Source organism: Macaca nemestrina, chromosome 2 (genome assembly GCF_043159975.1).
Source record: "Macaca nemestrina isolate mMacNem1 chromosome 2, mMacNem.hap1, whole genome shotgun sequence".
Classification (NCBI taxonomy): Eukaryota; Metazoa; Chordata; class Mammalia; order Primates; family Cercopithecidae; genus Macaca; species Macaca nemestrina.
Window position 1 is genome coordinate 83,672,304 of NC_092126.1, and position 19,707 is coordinate 83,692,010.

Sequence of the window (19,707 nt, forward strand, 5' to 3'; positions counted from 1 at the left end):
TTATCCTGGGCTATAATACTCATGAAATCATGATGTGCTAATTATTCTTTAAATGCACATTATATAAACACTATATAAATAGTTTTTTATAGCATTTATTTAAACTTTATATATAAACATAAAACATATAGTGTTTATATAATACGTATTTAAAGTATTTATATATGTATAATTTATATTTTATAATCAATTTATAATATAAATACTATTTAACTAATATATATTTAACACAATAATTATATAACTATTAACGTTAAAATGTTTGTTTTCTAAGCCTCTCTAATATCATCTTATTTAATTACTCCCAAACTCTACTAGTATAATCCCTGAATATCCCATATTATGTCACTGAGCCCAAGTTTCTTTGCCTATAAAAAGGGTATATTGTATCCCAATATGTTCTTGTTTTCTCATAATAGAGAAAACCCAAAGCTCAGTTAAATAATGTAACCCAGGCCTCACAGCAGATTACTGGCATTGCTAGAACCCAGATCCAAGTCTGGCTGACTCCAAAGCCAGTGCTGCTAACCATGCCATCTAATGACATAAAGGAATGTTCAACAGAGTAACTTGCACCAGATCAGAACTTAAAGGTGAGACTCTACAGGGCACAGATTGATTAACTTATATTATTGGTGTACAGGGGTGGGTGAGTTTATTTAGGAACCATGTATAAGGGAGCAAGGACACTGTATCCTTTATATTTTTAAGTTTTTTTTTTAAGTATCATATCTAGAGAGAAGTTGAAACAGTAGTGCAGTGATCATTCCATAACCTTCGCCTTTATTCACCAATGGTTAACATTCACCACGTTTGTTTAACTGTCACTCTGTGTGTGTTTGTGTGTGTGTTGTTTTGGCTGAACCATTTACAAATAAGCTGTAGACATTTGTGTCATTTCACCCCTAAATACTTTAGCATGTACAAAGAGCAAAGACATCCTCCTACATAATTAGATACCATTATTATAACCAAGAGTGTATCGTTGATACAGTAATATTATTTAAGATGCAGCCCATATTTAAAATTTCCCAACTGTCTCCAAAGTTCCCTTATTGCTGTTTTTTTCTTCCTTCCACAATCTAAATCATTTGTTGCATTTCGTTGTCAGTTTTTCTTAGTCCCTTTTAATCTAGAACAACCCTTCTACCTCTTTTGTCTCTCCTGCACTGACATTTTTTAAGATTCCTGATGAGTTTTCATTATTAGATTTAGGTTAATCTGCCTTTTTTTTTTTTGGTTAGGAGGGGACATATTTCTTTAGTAATATGGTTATGCACAATTACTTGAAAAAACTTATGCAGACTAGTCAGTTAACTGAGCAAAAATCCTTAAAACCCCAATTACTGAATAAGAAACAGTTTTTCAATTGGCAAAGTAAAGATAATTAATTTTGATCTGTAGTAGCTATACCCTACCTCCCCCAAATCCTCTATATGACTTGAATATATTCCCCTGTCTCCTGAAAACCAGAATTGAAATGAAGAGAATGCTGCTTTACCTTATCTTCTGTCATTGTACTAGTTGGGAGTCTTCCTGTCAATTCCAGGTCTTGTGTGAGTGTGGCACATGCACCTGACTAACTCCTGCCTGTTTATTCGCAGTTCTGCCTAGGCCTAGTTATGCATTGCAGGAGGAGGAGCAAGGAGAGGGAGGAGTTGGGCTACCCAGACCTAAGAGTCCAAGTCTAATCTTCTCAGCAGCAGCTGAATATTGATGGAAATCTAATCAATAAGTGCTTTGCTTTAGCAACCTGTGGCTTCAATGCCTTTGTTCCACTAGGAAAGAAAATGGGAGCAGGTCCCTTAGGCATGAGTTACAAACCAGAGGCAATCACATTTCAAGGCATGTGTTATGTGGCAGTAATTGGGAGCCGGTGAAAAGAGAAATCTTTGGAGGCTTTTGTAGAAGAGGAGATATGTTGAGCTGCCGTGCTGTGTTGTGGAGCATGGGAGACACACTGCACTCTGCTCCACAGAGAATTAGTGCTGTGGTGTTTCTGTTTAGAGCTGGGCTGTGTGGCCCGAGACCATTGTTGACTTGAATGGTTACCTGGATGAGCTTTGGATAGTTATAGACTTGGGTTTGAATCTCAACATTTTACTGGGGAGTATAACCTTAAGCAAGTGGCTCGCTGTGACTTTTCTCTGATTAGTTTTTAATTTTTGCCTGACAGAAGAGAAATAACACACATTTTGTTTTGTTGAGTGGATTAAATGAGATAATATGTGAAAGTGTTTGGCATAGTCTTAACTTACAATAAGTACTTAGCAAATGGCGGTTGTTATTGTTATTACTGTTATTGCTTCATGTATGTCAAGAAGCACTTGCTGGAGGCTTTAACGCAGTGTTCTCAAATAAATCTGCTCATATGGCTTGATCTTGGGCCTTTCTAAGTATCCCTTATGATATCCAAACTGCGTGGGGGTTCAGGAGATATCAAATTTACTGCGCTTTAAGTGTGCATGGCAACTAGGGCCACAGATTCCACTGAGGCTCAAATGGAGCCAGTCACCAGCAGAACAAAAATATAACAAGCAGCAACAAAATGAGGGTTTTTGTGAAGAAACAGGGTGAGAAAATGAAGGATTAGAGGAGATTCAGATTTCACCTTTTTATTTTGCCACGCTGTTTTCATTTCTGTCACCTCTGCAAGGTGACACACCTGAAATGTTTGGTTTGAGAAGAGAATTCAATTCAAACCACACACTTTTACTGAGCCCTGCACAGTTCCATGCTCTGAGATGACTGAGATAAATAAGTCACAGCCTCCTCTTGCTAGGTGTTTATAACATATAAGATAAGACATATGTAATGCAGACACAATACAATAATTTCTTAGTGGAAAAGCATGAGCAAATATTAATAGTAACGATGGTTAATCTTTACTGAGGTCTTGCCGGGTGCCAGGTGCTGCTCTCAGCACTTGACATGGATTAACTCGTTTAGTCATAACATGAGGTGCTGAGTGTCATAGTGCCAAGCTTTGGGGAGCAGCTTTGAAGTCAGACTTTAAAGCGCCCAGGTAGCCACACTGACTTTCCGCATCAGTTTTGGCTGGTGATGGGCACGCCCAGTTGCCAGAGCGGTCCACAGTCAGGAGCGGTTCCATGGCATTTGCCAGTGACATGACATTCTGCAGGAAAGCGTCTCTGGGCCGCGTCGTAAATGATACCTGCTGCGGTTTACCAACCTTTGTCTTTTGGACCTGCCTTTTCAGAAACGAAATTTACCTTGAGTGCGCGGGCGGCCAGTGAGGCTTTACTCTTGTGCTCAGCCTCAGCCGGCGCGGAGCGCGGCGGCAGGAAACCATTCTCTTCTCCCATTGGGAGCGCGACCCGCCATTCACTAGCGAGCCTTTGGGGGCACTCTGATCAGTTTCCTCAGGTTCAGCCAAGGCCTCTATGGTTCTGCTCTTTCTCAGAAATGAATGAGTAATCTCTGCATCATCTGGGATGTGCTAAAACTTTTATCTCCGTGCGGGGAAGGGGTACGATTCAGTTACATTGATTGCACTGATTGCTTTTGCCTGCGGAGAAGTGATACGCGATTCCAGACTTTCAGTAGAGCGTGTCTTGGCGCCCACCGAGGAGCTGCAGGTCCCCTCACTGGCGTCGTTGCGCTCCTGGCTGTGGTGAAGTCAGGCTTTTTGCACTTTGCCATTGGAGTGGGCGCTATTCAATAACGTGCACGAGTGCCCGCAATCACCCGGAGATTTCCACTGGGCGGGGCAAAACCAGCTGTAGGCTTCATACCTTTAAACCCCCTAGTTCCCATTCGGATTACTTCGCAGATTAATGTAATCTTATTGGATGCCAAAAGTTCTAGGTGGTGACAGGACTGAACAGAGGCCCCCCTCCCCCTCCCCTTATTTTCATTGTTATCCTTCAGTACAATGAGAATAGTTCTGTTTTTTTCTTATTCTATAAATGAGGAGGGGAGAGTGGCGAGGAAAACCAGCTATTCCAGCATGCTGCATTCCTCTCTAGTTGGGTCAGGTGTGGTTAAGTGCAAAGGCACCTCCTGGGAACAAATTAAATGAGGTCAAACTTGGCCAAGCCAGGAGTACACGAGAATATCGGAAGGTCCCAGTCCCTGAAGGACAGTCAGTGTATTTTAAGATTTTTGAGCCAAATTTGTCCCCATTGTAGCTTGCCAAAAAAGAGGGCAAACTCTTTACATCCTCTTCTCGCCCTCTCCACACTCTCTCCATAGATATCTCTGTGGTCTGCATCTCTTCCACGTGTGTTCGCACAGCCTCCTACCTGGCTTCCTTGCTCCCATGTTACCCTGCAGTACCTTCTTGACACAGTAGCTAATTTTAAAAGTTAGATCATAATACACTCCTGCTTAAAAGTCTCCATAAGGCTTCCCAGTCACCCTCAGCAAGAAATCCATGTTTCTCACCACAGCCCAAGAGGTTGACTTGACATAGGCCCTGCGTGGCTCTGTGACCTTCTCCCCTTCCATGGGCCCAGCCACACTGGCCTCAGACTTGTCTAATATGTTCCATGGCTCAGCACCTTTGTACTCAATGAGCCTCTGCCTATAGCGCTTCTCCCTAGATTTGTATGTAGCTGGCTCCTTCTCTTCATTCAGATGATGGCTTAGTGAGGATTCCCTAACCAGGCTTCTTAAGATAGATACCACTTACCTTCTCTAACTCATCCTTGGGCCTGTTACTCTGCTTTATTTTCTTCTTAATGCTTATGCTTGAAATTTTATTATTTGCTTGTCTATTATTGTTTGCCACTTTCCTGCCAAAGCTAAATTCCACGAATGTGGAGACCTTGTTGTTATCCCCAGTGCCTAAGATAGTGCCTGGTACATAGTAGACACTCAACAAGTACTTATTTAATTAATTAAGTCCAAAAGGGTTGTCACGTGCTTTCTTGTGTTGGGGGAAGGGATATCTCAGGCTGGGATTTGGACATTTATTGATTTAACATTCAGTGAATGTGGTATTTGCTGAACATTTTGCTAAGCACCAGTTATAACAGTGAACAAAACAGAGTCTCTGCGCTTGTGGGGCTTACATTGTATGAAAGAAACTAAAGAGTTCTGGGGAAGGGAACAGGGGGCACCCATTTTAGAAAAGATGTTCAGAAAAATATTCTCTGTAGAGGTGCCTTTTTGGTTGAGACCTCAAGACCTTGTAGGCTATAGGAATAAGTTGGGCTTCAGGTGAAGGGCAATGGGAAGTCACCAGAGATAACTAAGAATGGGAGTGATCCCATATGATCCAATATATGTCTTAAGATTACTCATGCCATTGAGTGAGAGGTGGATTGGATGGGAGCATTTGTGGAAGAGGAGAGGTACAATTGGAACAATTCATGCTTGCTATTGACCACCAAGGCTAATAGTGGTAGCAGAGAAAGTGAAGTCCACATTCAAAATATATTTCGGTGTGTAAAGTAGATAGGACTTGCTGATAATTGCTTTTGGGAGAGGATGGAAAGAGAGAACTCGGGGTGATAGGTCGTTTTTTTTCTTTTTCTCTTTCTTTCTTTCTTTTCTTTCTTTTCTTTCTTTTCTTTCTTTTCTTTCTTTTCTTTCTTTTCTTTCTTTTCTTTCTTTTCTTTCTTTTCTTTCTTTTCTTTCTTTTCTTTCTTTCTTTCTTTCTTTCTTTCTTTCTTTCTTTCTTTCTTTCTTTCTTTCTTTCTTTCTTTCTTTCTTTTCTTTTCTTTCTTCTTTCTTTCTTTCGAGATTCAGTCTCGCTTTGTCACCCAGGTTGGAGTGCAGTGGTGCGATCTGGGCTCACTGCAACCTCCGCCTCCCAGGTTCTAGCAATTCTCCTGCCTCAGCCTCCCAAGTAGCTGGGATTACAGGTGCATGCTGCCATGCCCAGCTAATTTTTTTGTATTTTAGTAGAGACGGAGTTTCACTGTGTTGCCCAGGCTGGTCTTGAACTCGTGAGCTCAGGCAATCCACCTGCCTTGGCCTCCCAAAATGCTAGGATTACAGGCGTGAGCCACCGCTCCCAGCCAATAGATAGTTTTCTTACTTGATAAACTGGGATGACTGTGATGATGCTATTTAATAGTATGGGTGCAGAATTGTTTAATCATCTGAGTAGCAATCCAAGTTTATCTTCCAGACTTCAGAGAAGGCCACTATAAAATAGTCAAAACAGGTATATTTTGTTTTACTTTAAAAACTTAAACTTTTTGCCAGGCATATTGGCTCATGCCTGTAATCCCAGTGCCTATAATCCCAGCAGTTTGGGAGGCCAAGGTGAGAGGATTGCTTGAAGCCAGGAGTTCAAAACCAACCTGGGGAAACACAGTGAGACCCTGTCTCTTTAAAAAAATAATTAAAACAAATTATCCAGGCATGGTGGTCCATGCCTGTAGTCCCAGCTACTTGGGAGGCTGAGGTGAGAGGATCACTTAGGCCCAGGATTTTGAGGTTACAGTGAGCTGTGATTGTGCCACTGCACTCCAGCCTAGGCAATAGAGTAAGACCCTGTCTTAAAAAAAAAAAATCAGCAGTTCTAAGAAATAACAGAGAGCCCATGTATCCTTTACCCAATTTTCCCCAATGGTAACATCTTACAAGACTATGGTACAATAGTGAAGTTACAGAATATTCCTATCACCACGAGGATACCTCATGTTGCCCATTTATAGCCCCACCTAATTCCCTCTTACCCTTACTCATTCTTAAATCTTGGCAATCACCAATCAATTACATGTCTATAATTCTGTCATTTCAAGAATATTATAGAAATAGAATCATATAGTATATGTATTCGAGTTCTCCAGAGAAATAGAAGCAACATAATGTGTGTATTTAAGGACAGACTTATTTTAAGGAATTGCTTACATAGTTATGGAGGCCTGGTGAGTTCACAATCTGATGGGAGAGGCTGGTAGGCTGGTGACTCAAGAAAGACTTGCATTTGAGTCTGAAGGCAGTCTGCTGGAAAACCGGGAAGAGCAGACATTGCACACAAAGTCCAGAGGCAGTTTGCTAGAAAATTCCTTCTTGCTCAGGGATGTCATCCTTTTATTCTATTAGGCTTTCAATGGATTGGATGAGGCCCACTTACATTATAGAGGATAATCTGATTTACTCAAAATTCACCAACTTAAATGTAAATATCATCTAAAAACATCTTTACAGAAACATCCAGAATAATGTTTGACCAAATATCTGGACACTATGGTTCAATCAAGTTGACACATAAAATTAACGATCACAGTATGTAACCTTTGAGATTGGCTGTTTTCACTCAGTGAAATTCTTTCAAGATGCATCCAACTTGTTGTGCATACCATTAGCTTGTTCCTTTGTATTGCTAAGTAATATTCAATGGTATGGATATATCACAGTTTATCCATTTACCTTTGAAGGACATCTGGGTTGTTTCCTTTTTTTTTTTTTTCCCTTTTTTTTGCTATTAGGAATAAAGCTACTGTACGTATTTGCATAAAAAACTCTGTGAACATAAATCTTACTTTTCTTCGGGATAAATGCAATTGTTGGGTTATATGGTAGTTGCATGTTTAGTTTTTTAAGAAACTGCCATACTGTTTTTCTAGAATGGCTATCCCATTTTCCCACCAGCAATAAATGAATGATTCAGTTTTTCTACATCCTTGCCAACATATGATTGCCATTATTTTTTATTTTAGTCATTCTGAAATGTATGTAGTGATATCTCATTGTGGTTTTAATTTGTATTTCTTTAATGGCCAGTGATGTTGGCCATATTTTTATTTGCTTATTTGACATCTGTATATTCTCTTTGGTAAAATGTCTTTTGATTATTTGCTAATTGAATTTTTTGTTGTTGGGGTTTGTGTGTGTGTGTGTGATTATTTTTTAGTTTTAACAGTTCTTTATATATTTTAGATACTAGTTTTTTGTTGGATATGTTGTTGACAAGTATTTTCTTTCATTCTATAGCTTGTCTTTTCCTCCTTTTAGCAGGATCTTTCACCATGTGAACAATTTTAATTTTGATGAAGTCCAGATTATAAATTTTTCTTTTTGTGGATTTTGCTTTTGGTATCAGATTTAAGAACTTTTTGCCTGGCCCTAGTTCATGAAGATTTTATCCTATGGTACGCTTCGCTTCTCATCTCGTCTCGTCTCGTCTTGTCTCTTCTCGTCTCTTCTCATCTCTTCTCTTCGACTGAGTCTTTCTCTTTTGCCCAGGCTGGAGCGCAGTGACGCGATCTCAGCCCACTGCAACCCAGCCTCTACCTTCCAGGTTCAAGTGATTCTTCTTGCCTCAGCCTCCCAAGTAGCTGAGATTACAGGCACTCGCCGTCATGCCTGGCTAATTTTTTATTTTTATTTTTAATAGAGATGGGGTTTCACTATGTTGACCAGGCTGGTCTCAAACTCCTGACCTCGTGATCCACCCACTTCGGCCTCCCACAGTGCTGGGATTACAGGCATGAGCCACCGCGCCCAGCCTATTATACTTATATTTAAGTCTGTGATTCATTCTGAGTTCTTTAAAATATGAGGTATGAGAACTGGCTTGAGTTTCACTTTTTGCCTGTGGATGTCCAGTTGCTGCAGCACTATTTGTTGAACACATTCTCTTTCTTCCATTGAATTGCTTTTGTACTTTTGCTAAAATCAGCTGGGCATATTTATGTGAGTCTATTTCTGGCTTCTCTTTTCTGTTCCATTGATCTATGTGTCTATCCCTCTGCCAATACCAAGAGTCTTAATTATTGTAGCTATATATAATAAGTCTTGAAATCTGGTAGGCTGATTTCTCTCACTTTATTCCTTTTTTCTGAAAAAGTTTTTTTTTACCTTTCTATATAAATTTTAGAATAAACTTGAATATATCTACAAAACATCCTGCTGGGATTTTGACAGGAATTGCATTAAACCTGTATATCAATTTGACATCTTTACTGTGTTGAGTCTTCCAAGCCATGAACATATTCTTCATTTATTTAGATCTTTGATTTCTTTTCCCTTTCCTTTCCTTTTTCCTTTCTGTTTTCTTTTCACTTTTGTAACAGAATCTGTTCTGTCTCCAGGCTGGAGTGCAGTAGCATGATCTGGGCTCACTGCAGCCTCTGTCTCCCAGGTTCAAGCCATCCTCCCACCTCAGCCTTTGAGTAGCTGGGACCACAGGTGCACATTACCACACCTGGATAATTTTTGTATTATTTTGTCGAAGCACGTGGTTTTGCCATGTTGCCCAGGCTAGTTTTGAACTCCTGAGCTCAAGTGATCAGACTGCCTTGGCCTCCCAAAGTGCTGGGATTACAGGTGAATCACTGCACCCTGCTCCTTTGATTTTTTTGATCGTTTTTTCAATTTTCAACATACCAAGTCTTGTACATGTTTTGTTAGGTTTACACTTAACTCTTATTTTTCTTAGTGATTTTAAATGATATTGTGTTTTAAATTTTGGTGTCCACATAGTCAATGCTAGAATATAGAGGTATAAATCATTTTTGTGTGTTCATTGTGTACCATGAAACCTTGCTGAACTCATTTATTAGTTCTAGAAGTTTTTGGTAGATTCCTTGGGATTTTTTATGTAGACAATCATGTCATCCAAAAATAGGGAGAGTTTTATATGTTCCTTTCTGATCCATATGATTTTTATGTCATTTTCTCACCTTGTAATGTTAGCTACAACATTTAGCACTTAGGTTGAGTATGAATGATGACAGTGGACATTCTTGCCTTGTTCCCAGTCTTAGGGGAAAGCATTTAGTCTTTCACAATTATGTATAATGTTAGTTGTAGGTTTTTTGTAGATGTTCTTTATCAAGTTTAGGGTTTTTCTCAATTTTTTTTCTAAGAGTTTTTTACAAATCATGAATGAGACTTGAACTTTGTTAAATGCTTTTTCCACATCAACTGATATGATCATATGATTTTTCTTCTTTAACCTGCTGATATGGTGAATTACATTGATTGATTTTAAAATATTGAATCAGGCTGTAATCCTGGGATTACAGTGGCTCAGCCTGTAATCCCAGCACTTTGGGAGGCCGAGGTGGGCGGATCATGAGGTCAGGAGATAGAGACCATCCTGGCTAACACGGTGAAGCCCCGTCTCTACTAAAAATACAAAAAATTAGCCAGGTGTGGTGGTGGGTGCCTGTAGTCCCAGCTACTCAGGAGGTTGAGGCAGGAGAATGGGATGAACCTGGGAGGCAGAGCCTGCAGTGAGCCGAGATCATGCCACTGCACTCCAGCCTGGGTGACAGAGCGAGACTCCATCTCAAAAATAAAATAAAATAAAATAAAATAAAAAATTTGAATCAGACTTGTTTCTCTGAAATAAGATCCACTTGCTTATGATGTATACTTTTAATATATTGCTGACTTCTATTTGCTAATATTTTGTTAAGGATGTTTACAACCATATTCATGAGGTATATTATATAGTTTTCTTTTTTAGAACTGTCTGGTTTGGCATCAGGGTAATACTAGCTTCATAAAATGAATTTGGGAGTCATCCTTTCTCTTTAATTTTTTGAGGCTATATAAAATTGATGTTTGGTAGGATTCTCTAGTGGAACAATCTGAGTCTGGAGATTTCTTTTTGGTGGATTTTAAATTACAGATTCACTTTTTTTTTTTTAATAGTTAGAAGACTAATAGAGTATCTATTTTGTATTGGATGAGTTGCAGTATTTTGTTTTTAAAGGAGAAGTGGTGCATTTTGTGTATGTTGTCAAACTTATATATAGGGTTGTTCCTTGTATTCTGTTATTCTTTTGATGTCTGCAGCGTCTGTAGTGATGTACTTTGTTATATTCCTGGTATTGGCAATTTGGTTTTCTCTCTTTTTTTCTCAGTCTTTCTAGGAGTTTGTAAATTTTATTAATTTTTTTTTCAAAGAACTACCTCTTTGTTTCATTGATTTCCCTCTATTGTTTTTCTATTTTCAATGTCATTGATTTTTGCTTTTATCTTTATTAGGTCCATCTGCTTGCTTAGGCTTATTTTGTACCTCTTTTTCTAGGTTCTTGAGATAGGAGCTTAAGTAATTGATAGAGACTTTTCCTCTTTTCTAGTGTATGCATTTGGTGCTATGATTTTCCCACTCAGCACTGCTTTTACAGTGTCCCACACATTTTGACATGTTATATTTCAATTTAATTCAGTTTAATGTATTTTTAAATTTCCCTTGAGACTTCCTCTGGCCCATGGATTATTTTAAAAGTGTTTTGTTTCATTTTCAAGTATTTGGAGATTTTCTAGTTGTTGATTTCTAGTTTGATTCCATTGTAGTCAGAGAGAGCACTCTGTATGACTTCAGTTCTTTTAAATTTGTTGAGGTTTGTTTTATGTCCCAGGATATGATTTAGCTTTGTATATAGATCATATATGCAATATATAGAGCAATGGCTCTTGTTGAAGCTTGTCAGGAGACCTTGCCACCCTTTGCTCTCTCAAGGCCCACCTGGAGTGAGTGTTTCATTTCTACCTCTGTGTTCTTCATGCTCTCTGAGTACCTGAAAAGAATATGTTTTTCTGCTTTTGTTGGGTAGAATGTTCTATCAGTGATGATTACAGCTGGTTAATTGATAATATTTTTTATTTCTTCTAGTTCTTTGTTCTAATTATTCTATCACTTGTTGAGATAAGGGTGTTTCTATTATCTAATATGATTGTGGACTTGTCTGTTATTGCCAGGTGAAGGTAGAAGTCCAGGTTGTCCGTTCAGCCTCCATTGACACCCAGGGTAGGGGAAAGTTCCTCATTAATGCTGGGCAAGGGTGGGACTTCCAGCTCCCCATGTGGCCTCCACTGATACTGTGATGGGGATAGCTTGAATACTGATGGACAATGGTGAAATTCCTGACTTTCCACCAGGCCTCCTCTGATAGCATTCTTGGGGGAGACATAGGGGTGCTTTGTTACTTCTGGTAGGAGTGGAAGTCCAGGCTTCCCATAATGTTTCCACTGATATCATCAGAGGGGAGCCTCATCAGAGTGAGGATAAAAGTTCTGGCTCCCTTCTTGGATTCCTCTGACATCACCATTGCAGAGATATTGGGGTTCCTTGCTACAGCCTCAGTGGGGTAGAAGTTTAGGCTCCTTACTTGGTCTTTCATAGGTGGGGGAAGAACCATCATATTTTCTTTGGTGATTGGATGGAATAAAGCAGTTATGGCTAAAAGTTTTCAGCCTTGCTAAATTTTCCCTTTCCCTGTCCTTTGGCTAGCTAGAGCAGGTTTTGGGGAGACTTTTTTTGTCTATGCCCAATTAGTATTTCTGGGTTGCTGGATTCTTCAATTCAAAGCCTAGGATATACAAGGCAAAAAGGAAACCCAGGGAATTCACCACTGTTCCTCAGGTCTTGAGAGTCTAGTCAGACTTCTACTCTCCATCTTTCGTAGTCTTCTTGTATTTATTTTATATTAATGTCCAGAGTTTTTAGTTGTAGTTAGAAGAAAAAATAGGGAAAATATATCTATGCCATCTTCCCAGGAGTGGAAGCCTTGATCCACTTTTAAAAGCCCTTTAGGGAAAGAAACCTAATTAATTACAAATCAAACATGAACAAACAAAAGACCAAATCAAACCAAACTAAGATAAAACACATAAAAAACTTCTATGGCATTGAATATAACTTTTCTTGGTGCAACTTCTTCGTTCAAGAATTGAGATGATGTTGTTTTTCATTCTGTGTTTCGGTACAACATATGCAGCAATAATATGTAGGGGAAAGACAATGGGCTAAGGAAGTAGATAAACATGGGCTCAATACTAATCTCCCTGCCAATGCTAGACGATTAGATCCCAACTGCCTACTCAACGTTTTTACTTGAATGTCTAGTAGGTACAATCTCAATTTTATCATAAATAAACAGAACTCTTGCTCCCTCCATTTTCTGTCCTGAAACTTCTTCCTCACAAGCTTTTTCTAGTTTGTTAAATGGCACCAACAATTATTCCAAATTAGGTACTACAGCCACTCCACTGTATCTTCAGAAAAGCTCTGTCCACTGTACCTTCCAGATATACCCTGAATCTGACCATATCTTACTATCACCCTAGTTCAAAAACCTTTAGTATCACAATAATCTTCTCACTCCTCTCCTGTCTCAACTCTTGCTTCCCTTCAGTTTATTTTCCTCATGATTGCAAGGGGATGTTTAAAAAAATAAATTAGGAAACACTTCCCTGCTTACAATTCTTCAATTGCTTTTTATATAAATAAGAATAAATCAAAATGCCTAATTTTACAAGGCCTGAGTGATTTGATTCCCTTGCTTACTTTTTAAATATCTCCTTCTACCTTCAGCTTTGTTCATCTTGCTGCAGACTCCCCATTGCTTGTGCATACCAAGTTAGCTCCCCTTTGTCTGGAACACTCTTCCAGGATGGATGCCTCACTGTTGTAATTTAGGTCTTAATTCAGATATTTGCCCTTTTAAAGAGGCCTCTGTGACCACCCTAGCTTAATACAGCACCCTTTCTCCAGTCCCTTCTATCATAATTACCCTACTGTGACTTTTTCATTGCATTTATTAATATCTGAGATAATCTTATTTGTTTACATGTTTATTTTCGTTCTCCCCCCGCAGCACAATGTAAGTTCTTTGAAGAATAGACACTATCTATTTATGCTCACTGTTGTATTCTTAGCCCCTGTGATCTTACTGGTACACACAGTAGGTGCTCATAGAATACTGACTTATTAATTTCAGGGGTTTCCTAGGAGTATTACATTTGTTGGTCAATTCATAGTTAGGCAATATACAAAATTTGCCAGAATCCCTTTCTACTTTATAATGGAGTAGTTTGTCTAGGTTTCAATCCCAGTTCCATCATGTTTAGCTGGTTAAAAATCTCTTTGATGAGCTTCCTTATCTGTAAAATACGGCACCTAACAGTGCCTCCTTCATAGGATGGGTAAGGGTTAAATGAGTTAGTACATGTCAAGTGTCTTGAATGCTTGGAACAGTGCCAGGCCTCTAATAAGTATTTGCTGCTTTATTATTAGTACTAAATGTAGGCTACATTTCATTAAAGGGCACCTTCATTTTAAAAGTTTTCAATAAGAACACTGGAAAAGCAAATGGATCTGAGGAAAAGATGCTTCAGGAATTCCCTGACCCTGGTCAAAACATTGGAAACTACTGTATTTATTTCCTTTTTAATCGATGACAGACTTTGCTCAGGAAGCAGTTAAAACACATAATCTCTTGCCTACTGAGAGAGGAAGGAAAGAAGATTCAATTAATTAGTCCAGACTTCCCACTGAGGGGTTACTGATGAGCAACTTAAAACCTTGGAAGAGCCTATAGGACATCAGCATCCTCCCTTTACAGCATTTGTCCAATGGTGAAAGATTCTGATGTTATCTTCAACAGTTAGACAAACAGCCAGCAAGGCCAGTGGCAACCTCACCAATGAGCCAGGAGTTGGAAAGTAAGCAACACCCAAATTCCTACCACCTCTTTCTAAACTGTTGAGCACCTACCATACTTCAGAACTTCACACACATTGTCATTTTATCCCTATACCACTGTATGAGTAAGATGGTACTCTCATTTCCCAGAGAAGACCATGGTACAACATTTAAGGATCTGTCCCAAAGTTCTATGGCTAATCAGTGGCAAAGCTGTGATTATCCAGCCCTTCAACAAATATTTATAGATTATCTTTTATGTGCCAGGACTAGAGATAGCAGTGAACCAATCAGGTAAGATTCCTGCCTTTCAGGAATTTACATTTAATAGGAATGGGGATCCATGGTTAGAGCCTATGCTGAAAACACCTCAAATTTTCCCAAATGACAACCTATGGGAGATGAAATGGGAAACTGACAGAAATATATTGGAGCAGTTAACGGCAACCATAGCCGCCACAAATATTTATTGAACACTTCCTAGGTACGCATTTTATAGGCTCTAGTGACAACTGGGAAGGAAATAGACACAACCCCTGTGCTCATAGAACTTTCCAAAAATGTTGGCAAACTTCATTTTTGCTTTACAAGGCCAGGCAGGTAATGTAAAGGATTAAAATGGCTACACACTATATTCTTTCAACACAGATATGCTGTATCATACTGTCTGCTTTGTCAAAGAAATATGCTTTTGTTCTTAAAATGCAAGGCTTTTCTTGGTCTATCTTTTGTTTTCCTAATTTTGTTGGACACATTCTATCTCATTTTCCTCTTTGCTGTGGGTAAAACAGCACACACATATGGTGATGAAAGGCAGCTGACACTTGGCCTCAGCCTCATAGAGTAAGAGAGAGATAATGGCTTTGTGACAAACTGGAGAGGCTGCTGCTCCTTCTGAGGTGGTGCAGTTGGTACCCAATCCAGATGGTTTTACCATCCAGGACCGGGAGATTTGTGTTGCCACAGAAAATGTAAGCCATAAGTGAATGGTGAGTTGGTTAATTTGAGTTCTCTCAGAACAGGTGAACATAAGACAAAAAGAAGGAGAAAATCTGAGCGGGTGGGTGTTTACAGGCAGGAATTATCTGAGCATGTTCTGTTTCCCTGGAATCCTCCAAAGATGGCTCTGGGGCTATAGATTCTGGAAACTATTCATACCTTATAATCTAGATTTTCTAGTCCATGTTATTCACTAGGTGTGTTTTCCTTCTGTTATCCCTGTTCCTCTAGAAAAGCTTCCAGGGGGGAACTAAGAGATAACTCAATGCCCACATCAAAGGACTAAAGGGAGAAGCTGAGGGTCCAGTGTCAGGATGGTGAATTTTGGGAGATTTGAGTTAGTGCTATAGTTCTAGCCACCTCACCTCATGTGGGGACTCTTACTTTATTGCTAATTTGGGGGATGTGGGTTTATTTATTTATTATTGATTGATTGACAGCCAGGCTGGAGTGCAGTGGCACAGTCATGGCTCACTGGAGCCTTGAAATCCTAGGCTCAAGTAATCCTCCCACCTCAGCCTCCCGAGTAGCTGGGACTCAAGGCTCACACCACCACACCTGGGCAATGACCACATCTGGGCAATGAAACACTTTTTTGTGTGTGTGGAGAAGGGATCTTGCCAGGTTGCCAAGGCTGGTCGTGAACTCCTGGGTTTAAGTGATCCTTCTGTTTCAGCCTCCCAAAGTGCTGGGATTACAGGCATGAGCCACTGGGGTAGATGCAGATTTATTTTCAAGGGAGCCTGTAGGCTTATTTCAAACAAAAGTAGGAAGTTTTAAAGCAGGCAATTAAGAAAAAGTGGTGTGGAATAGAAAAATCTTGATTCTCCCATCCACATTCACTTGGGTACACCCACATGCAGTAAAAGATTCCTGAAGGTACAAGTCTTTCAGATTCAATGTAATTGCACTGAAACAAATTACTAGAACTATGGTTTTTCGCATGTTGTGTTAATGATGATTCTTATAACACTAATAATTTTATATACTTTCACATTTATAATAAATGCTGTCTCATGGGATTCTCACAATATACTCTGAAATAGGTATTATTATTCTCATTTTGTAGGTGAAGAAGCTGGTATTCAAAATAGTTTAGTGATTTGTTCAATGTCACATGATTAGATAGTGTCAAAGTTCCATATGAGCCCAGATTTATGACTTTAGATCTTTCTGCTATATACCACTATCTTTGCTAGTGTCTGGAAGCCAGTTATAAAGATTATCCTTCATGTGATCCACACCACAGTGAATGTTTGGCTCTCTGTGCATTTATATGCTGTTGTGATCTGAATTACCAAACAATTAATAACTGGATTCTTGACCATTACAGGTGGAAACAGACAGTTGTTTAAAGTACAAAATCGTGAACATGTTTTCCACCAGATCTTCCTCTCTTCCCAGCCTCACCCACAATCCAAAAAGAAATTTACCTGTTGTATGTAGATACTCATACAATAAGAATTTCTATGATATCTTTCCATGAGGAAAGATAAAATGAGGACTTTATTGAATGCATTAAAGTGGTGCACTTGAGATGATATATTTTTAGAAGACACTGCTTTGAATAAATAAGATAAATTAGTGGCCACAAAATGTTTCAAACGCAAGCCTTAATTAACTTTGTAAGTCTAAGCAATGTAAGCCAATTGGGCCAATAATAATTAGATCCTTATTTCTTTTCTTTTTTCCTTCCTTCCTTCCTTCCTTCCTTCCTTCCTTCCTTCCTTCCTTCCTTCCTTCCTTCCTTCCTTCCTTCCCTCCTTCTTTTTTTGAGATGGGGTCTTGCTCTGTCACCCAGGCGGGAGTATAGTGGGCTCACTATAATCTCCGCTTCCCAGAGTCAAGTGATTCTCCTGCCTCAGCCTCCCGAGTAGCTAGGACTACAGGCATGTGCCACCATGCCTGGCTAAGTTTTTATATTTTTAGTAGAGATGAGGTTTCACTGATGGTCTCAATCTCCTGACCTTGTGATATGCCCACCTCAGCCTCCCAAAGTGCTGGGATTACAGGCATGAGCCACTGCGTCTGGCCAATTAGATCGTTATTTCTTAGAGTAGATCTTAGGGATAAATAAGCCAGTAACAACTAAAGCCTGAGCTTTGACGTGTAGACTTGAGGGATAGGATTTGGTAAAGAGAAGATAACTTGTCTGACAATAGTGTGAATGTGAGCTGGGTGGGGCACTGGGTAGAAGAGGAGAGAGAAAGAACACCAAAAAGAATGGAGGTTGGGTCTCTGGGAGAGCCTGCTGATGCTGGCATATTGTTTAGTTGACACTCTGGGAGTCAAACTGACCTCTTGGAGTTCCCCCAGCCGTGAACCTTGGTTGGGGTCTAGGGAGGTCAAATTGTGGTCCAAGACAGATTTGTATCTCTAGCCACATCCATGCAGTGGGGAGCCTGCTAGAACCTTAGAAAGAGTGTCCTGTGCTGGAACTAAGAGGGGAGAATGTGGGGGCTGGTTGTTGGTACCAATTCTGTCTGTGGCAGCCAATAAATAGGCCTCTTTCCTTTATTTCTTCCCCTCTGCCCCACCTTACTTTAAACTTATCTAGAATTGAGTCAATTCAATGGAACTATGTAGGTGGATTAGTAAGGAATTCATGGATTCTTCTGGCTATCTGAGTGGTCACCTGGACAGACTCAGACAATAGAAAGTGACTAACCTCAATGTACACAAGAGGCCCCTGGGATCTCTCTTTCTCTCTTCTTAAAGCAATCTGGTGATTTTAATGTATGTAAATCTACTTTAATAAAAAATAATTATTAATGTTTTGAAGGCTTCAATGGGAGGTTATATCTTATAACATAGACAAAATAAAAAGAAACAAGTGAAAACATTTGAAAAATGAGAAATCCAGGAGCTGTAATATGTGAATAATACAATAGTAGATGCAGAATGCAAAGACCGAATATAAAGAGAAGTGATGATTACAGCAAGGGAAAAATAAAGAAAATGGCTTCATTCTCCTTTAAGGAATAATGTGCATCTCCGGATATAAAGTATTTTCTGAATCTTATGCTGGCTGGGTGGCTTGCTGAATGAATGCATATATACTTATATGCATACATACACAGAAGACACAAACCTAAGCATGATCTGGTAAATGATGCAAATCCAAATTAAAAAATGAAATCTTATAATGTTCTATGTAAAAAGAGCATATTACATGGGAAGAGAAGGAAGAAAATTTTTTCTACCCTGTGGTCTCAGTGTAGCTTTATTGAAAATTAAGTCACAAATTACAACACTCATTGGGGAAGATTTGCTTTCCTCTCAATTACAGTTAATAGAAGAAAATTAATGTAGCAATTAATGTGGCTGCTCTTACAGCCAAATGTAATATGTGGCCTTTATTAAGGGCCACAGCTTAATAAAGGTTTGCTATTCCTGTGTTTAAACTCTTGGGCCATAACTTACATAAGAAACACACAAAAATAGATTACTTAACATTTTAAAGGTTCTAGTTATTTTTACATATTTTCACACATGCCATATTTATTGAAAAGGACAGGAATCCATTGAATTTTACAGTGTATTAAACTTCATCTAATTTGAACTAAGAAAAGACTGGCAAAATAAATGACCAACTTCTGAAACAGAAATTACTATTTGATTAGTACCATTACAGAGCTGCTGGCGTTTTATCATGTTCTTTAAAAAAATTGTAATAAGAACACTTAATATGAGATCAATCCTCTTAACAAATTTTTCAGTGTACACTACATTATTGTTGCCTCTAGATTCTGTCGGCCCTCTTGAGCACATCCCAAAGGCAGACCTCTGGCCACAAGGTGCAGGGCAAAGGAGACAGCCCTGGTCTCTGCGACTGTTATGGAAAGGGGTGGTGACTCCAGCTTTCCACTGACCCACTGTGGGGCTACAGGTACCAGATGTAAAACTACCTAATAGCTTATATATGGGTAGGTGCTGTTCCCACCTTTGATTTACTTCTTCTCCTTTCTAAAATATTTACTTCATTTTAGTAGCAAATTAAACACAAATACATGATGCCATTCTCACTGGGAAAATTTTATAAAGTACAGATAAAACTAAAATGAACCTCTCTTGCCCCCTTGACCCAGACGCATCCTCAGAGGTCATCTCTGTTTTTGGTTTGGTGAGTATCTTTCCAATTCACCATCCTCTTTGAACTTTCTACTCTTACTTGTATCTCTGGTTTCTGTTATGATGAGATTTTTACTTCATTACTTCGCAAGAAGCTTCCTGTTAGTTTGCTCTTCTCAGTATGCCATGGAATCTGTATACAAGTGATGTCCAGTTCCTCAGTCCAAGCTCAGGTGTCTGAATACCCTTTCCCAGCGCCCTTGCTTGTTTAAGAG

The 19,707-nt window shown here is 39.2% G+C and overlaps 1 protein-coding gene and 1 long non-coding RNA gene across 9 annotated transcripts in view; one reads left to right on the forward strand and one right to left on the reverse strand.

Moving 5' to 3' along the window:
• Nucleotides 1-1,605, reverse strand: part of LOC105465712 (solute carrier family 2 member 2) — a 32,496-nt gene extending 30,891 nt beyond the window's left edge. The window contains exon 1 of the mRNA XM_011714292.3: nucleotides 1,502-1,605. Within this exon, the coding sequence (XP_011712594.1) occupies nucleotides 1,502-1,516 (15 nt within the window). The 5' untranslated portion in view covers nucleotides 1,517-1,605. The remainder of the gene's footprint in view (nucleotides 1-1,501) is intronic.
• LOC105465723 (uncharacterized) overlaps nucleotides 1-19,707 on the forward strand; it is a 124,494-nt gene that overhangs the window by 15,118 nt on the left and 89,669 nt on the right. For 6 of the 8 annotated variants that reach the window (XR_011619890.1, XR_011619891.1, XR_011619893.1 and 3 more), the window contains exon 3: nucleotides 19,108-19,250. This is a non-coding gene — a long non-coding RNA (uncharacterized lncRNA). Of the gene's footprint in view, nucleotides 1-15,236; nucleotides 15,352-19,107; nucleotides 19,288-19,707 lie in introns of those variants that run through there. The other 2 variants (XR_011619895.1, XR_011619889.1) reach the window with 2 other exon arrangements.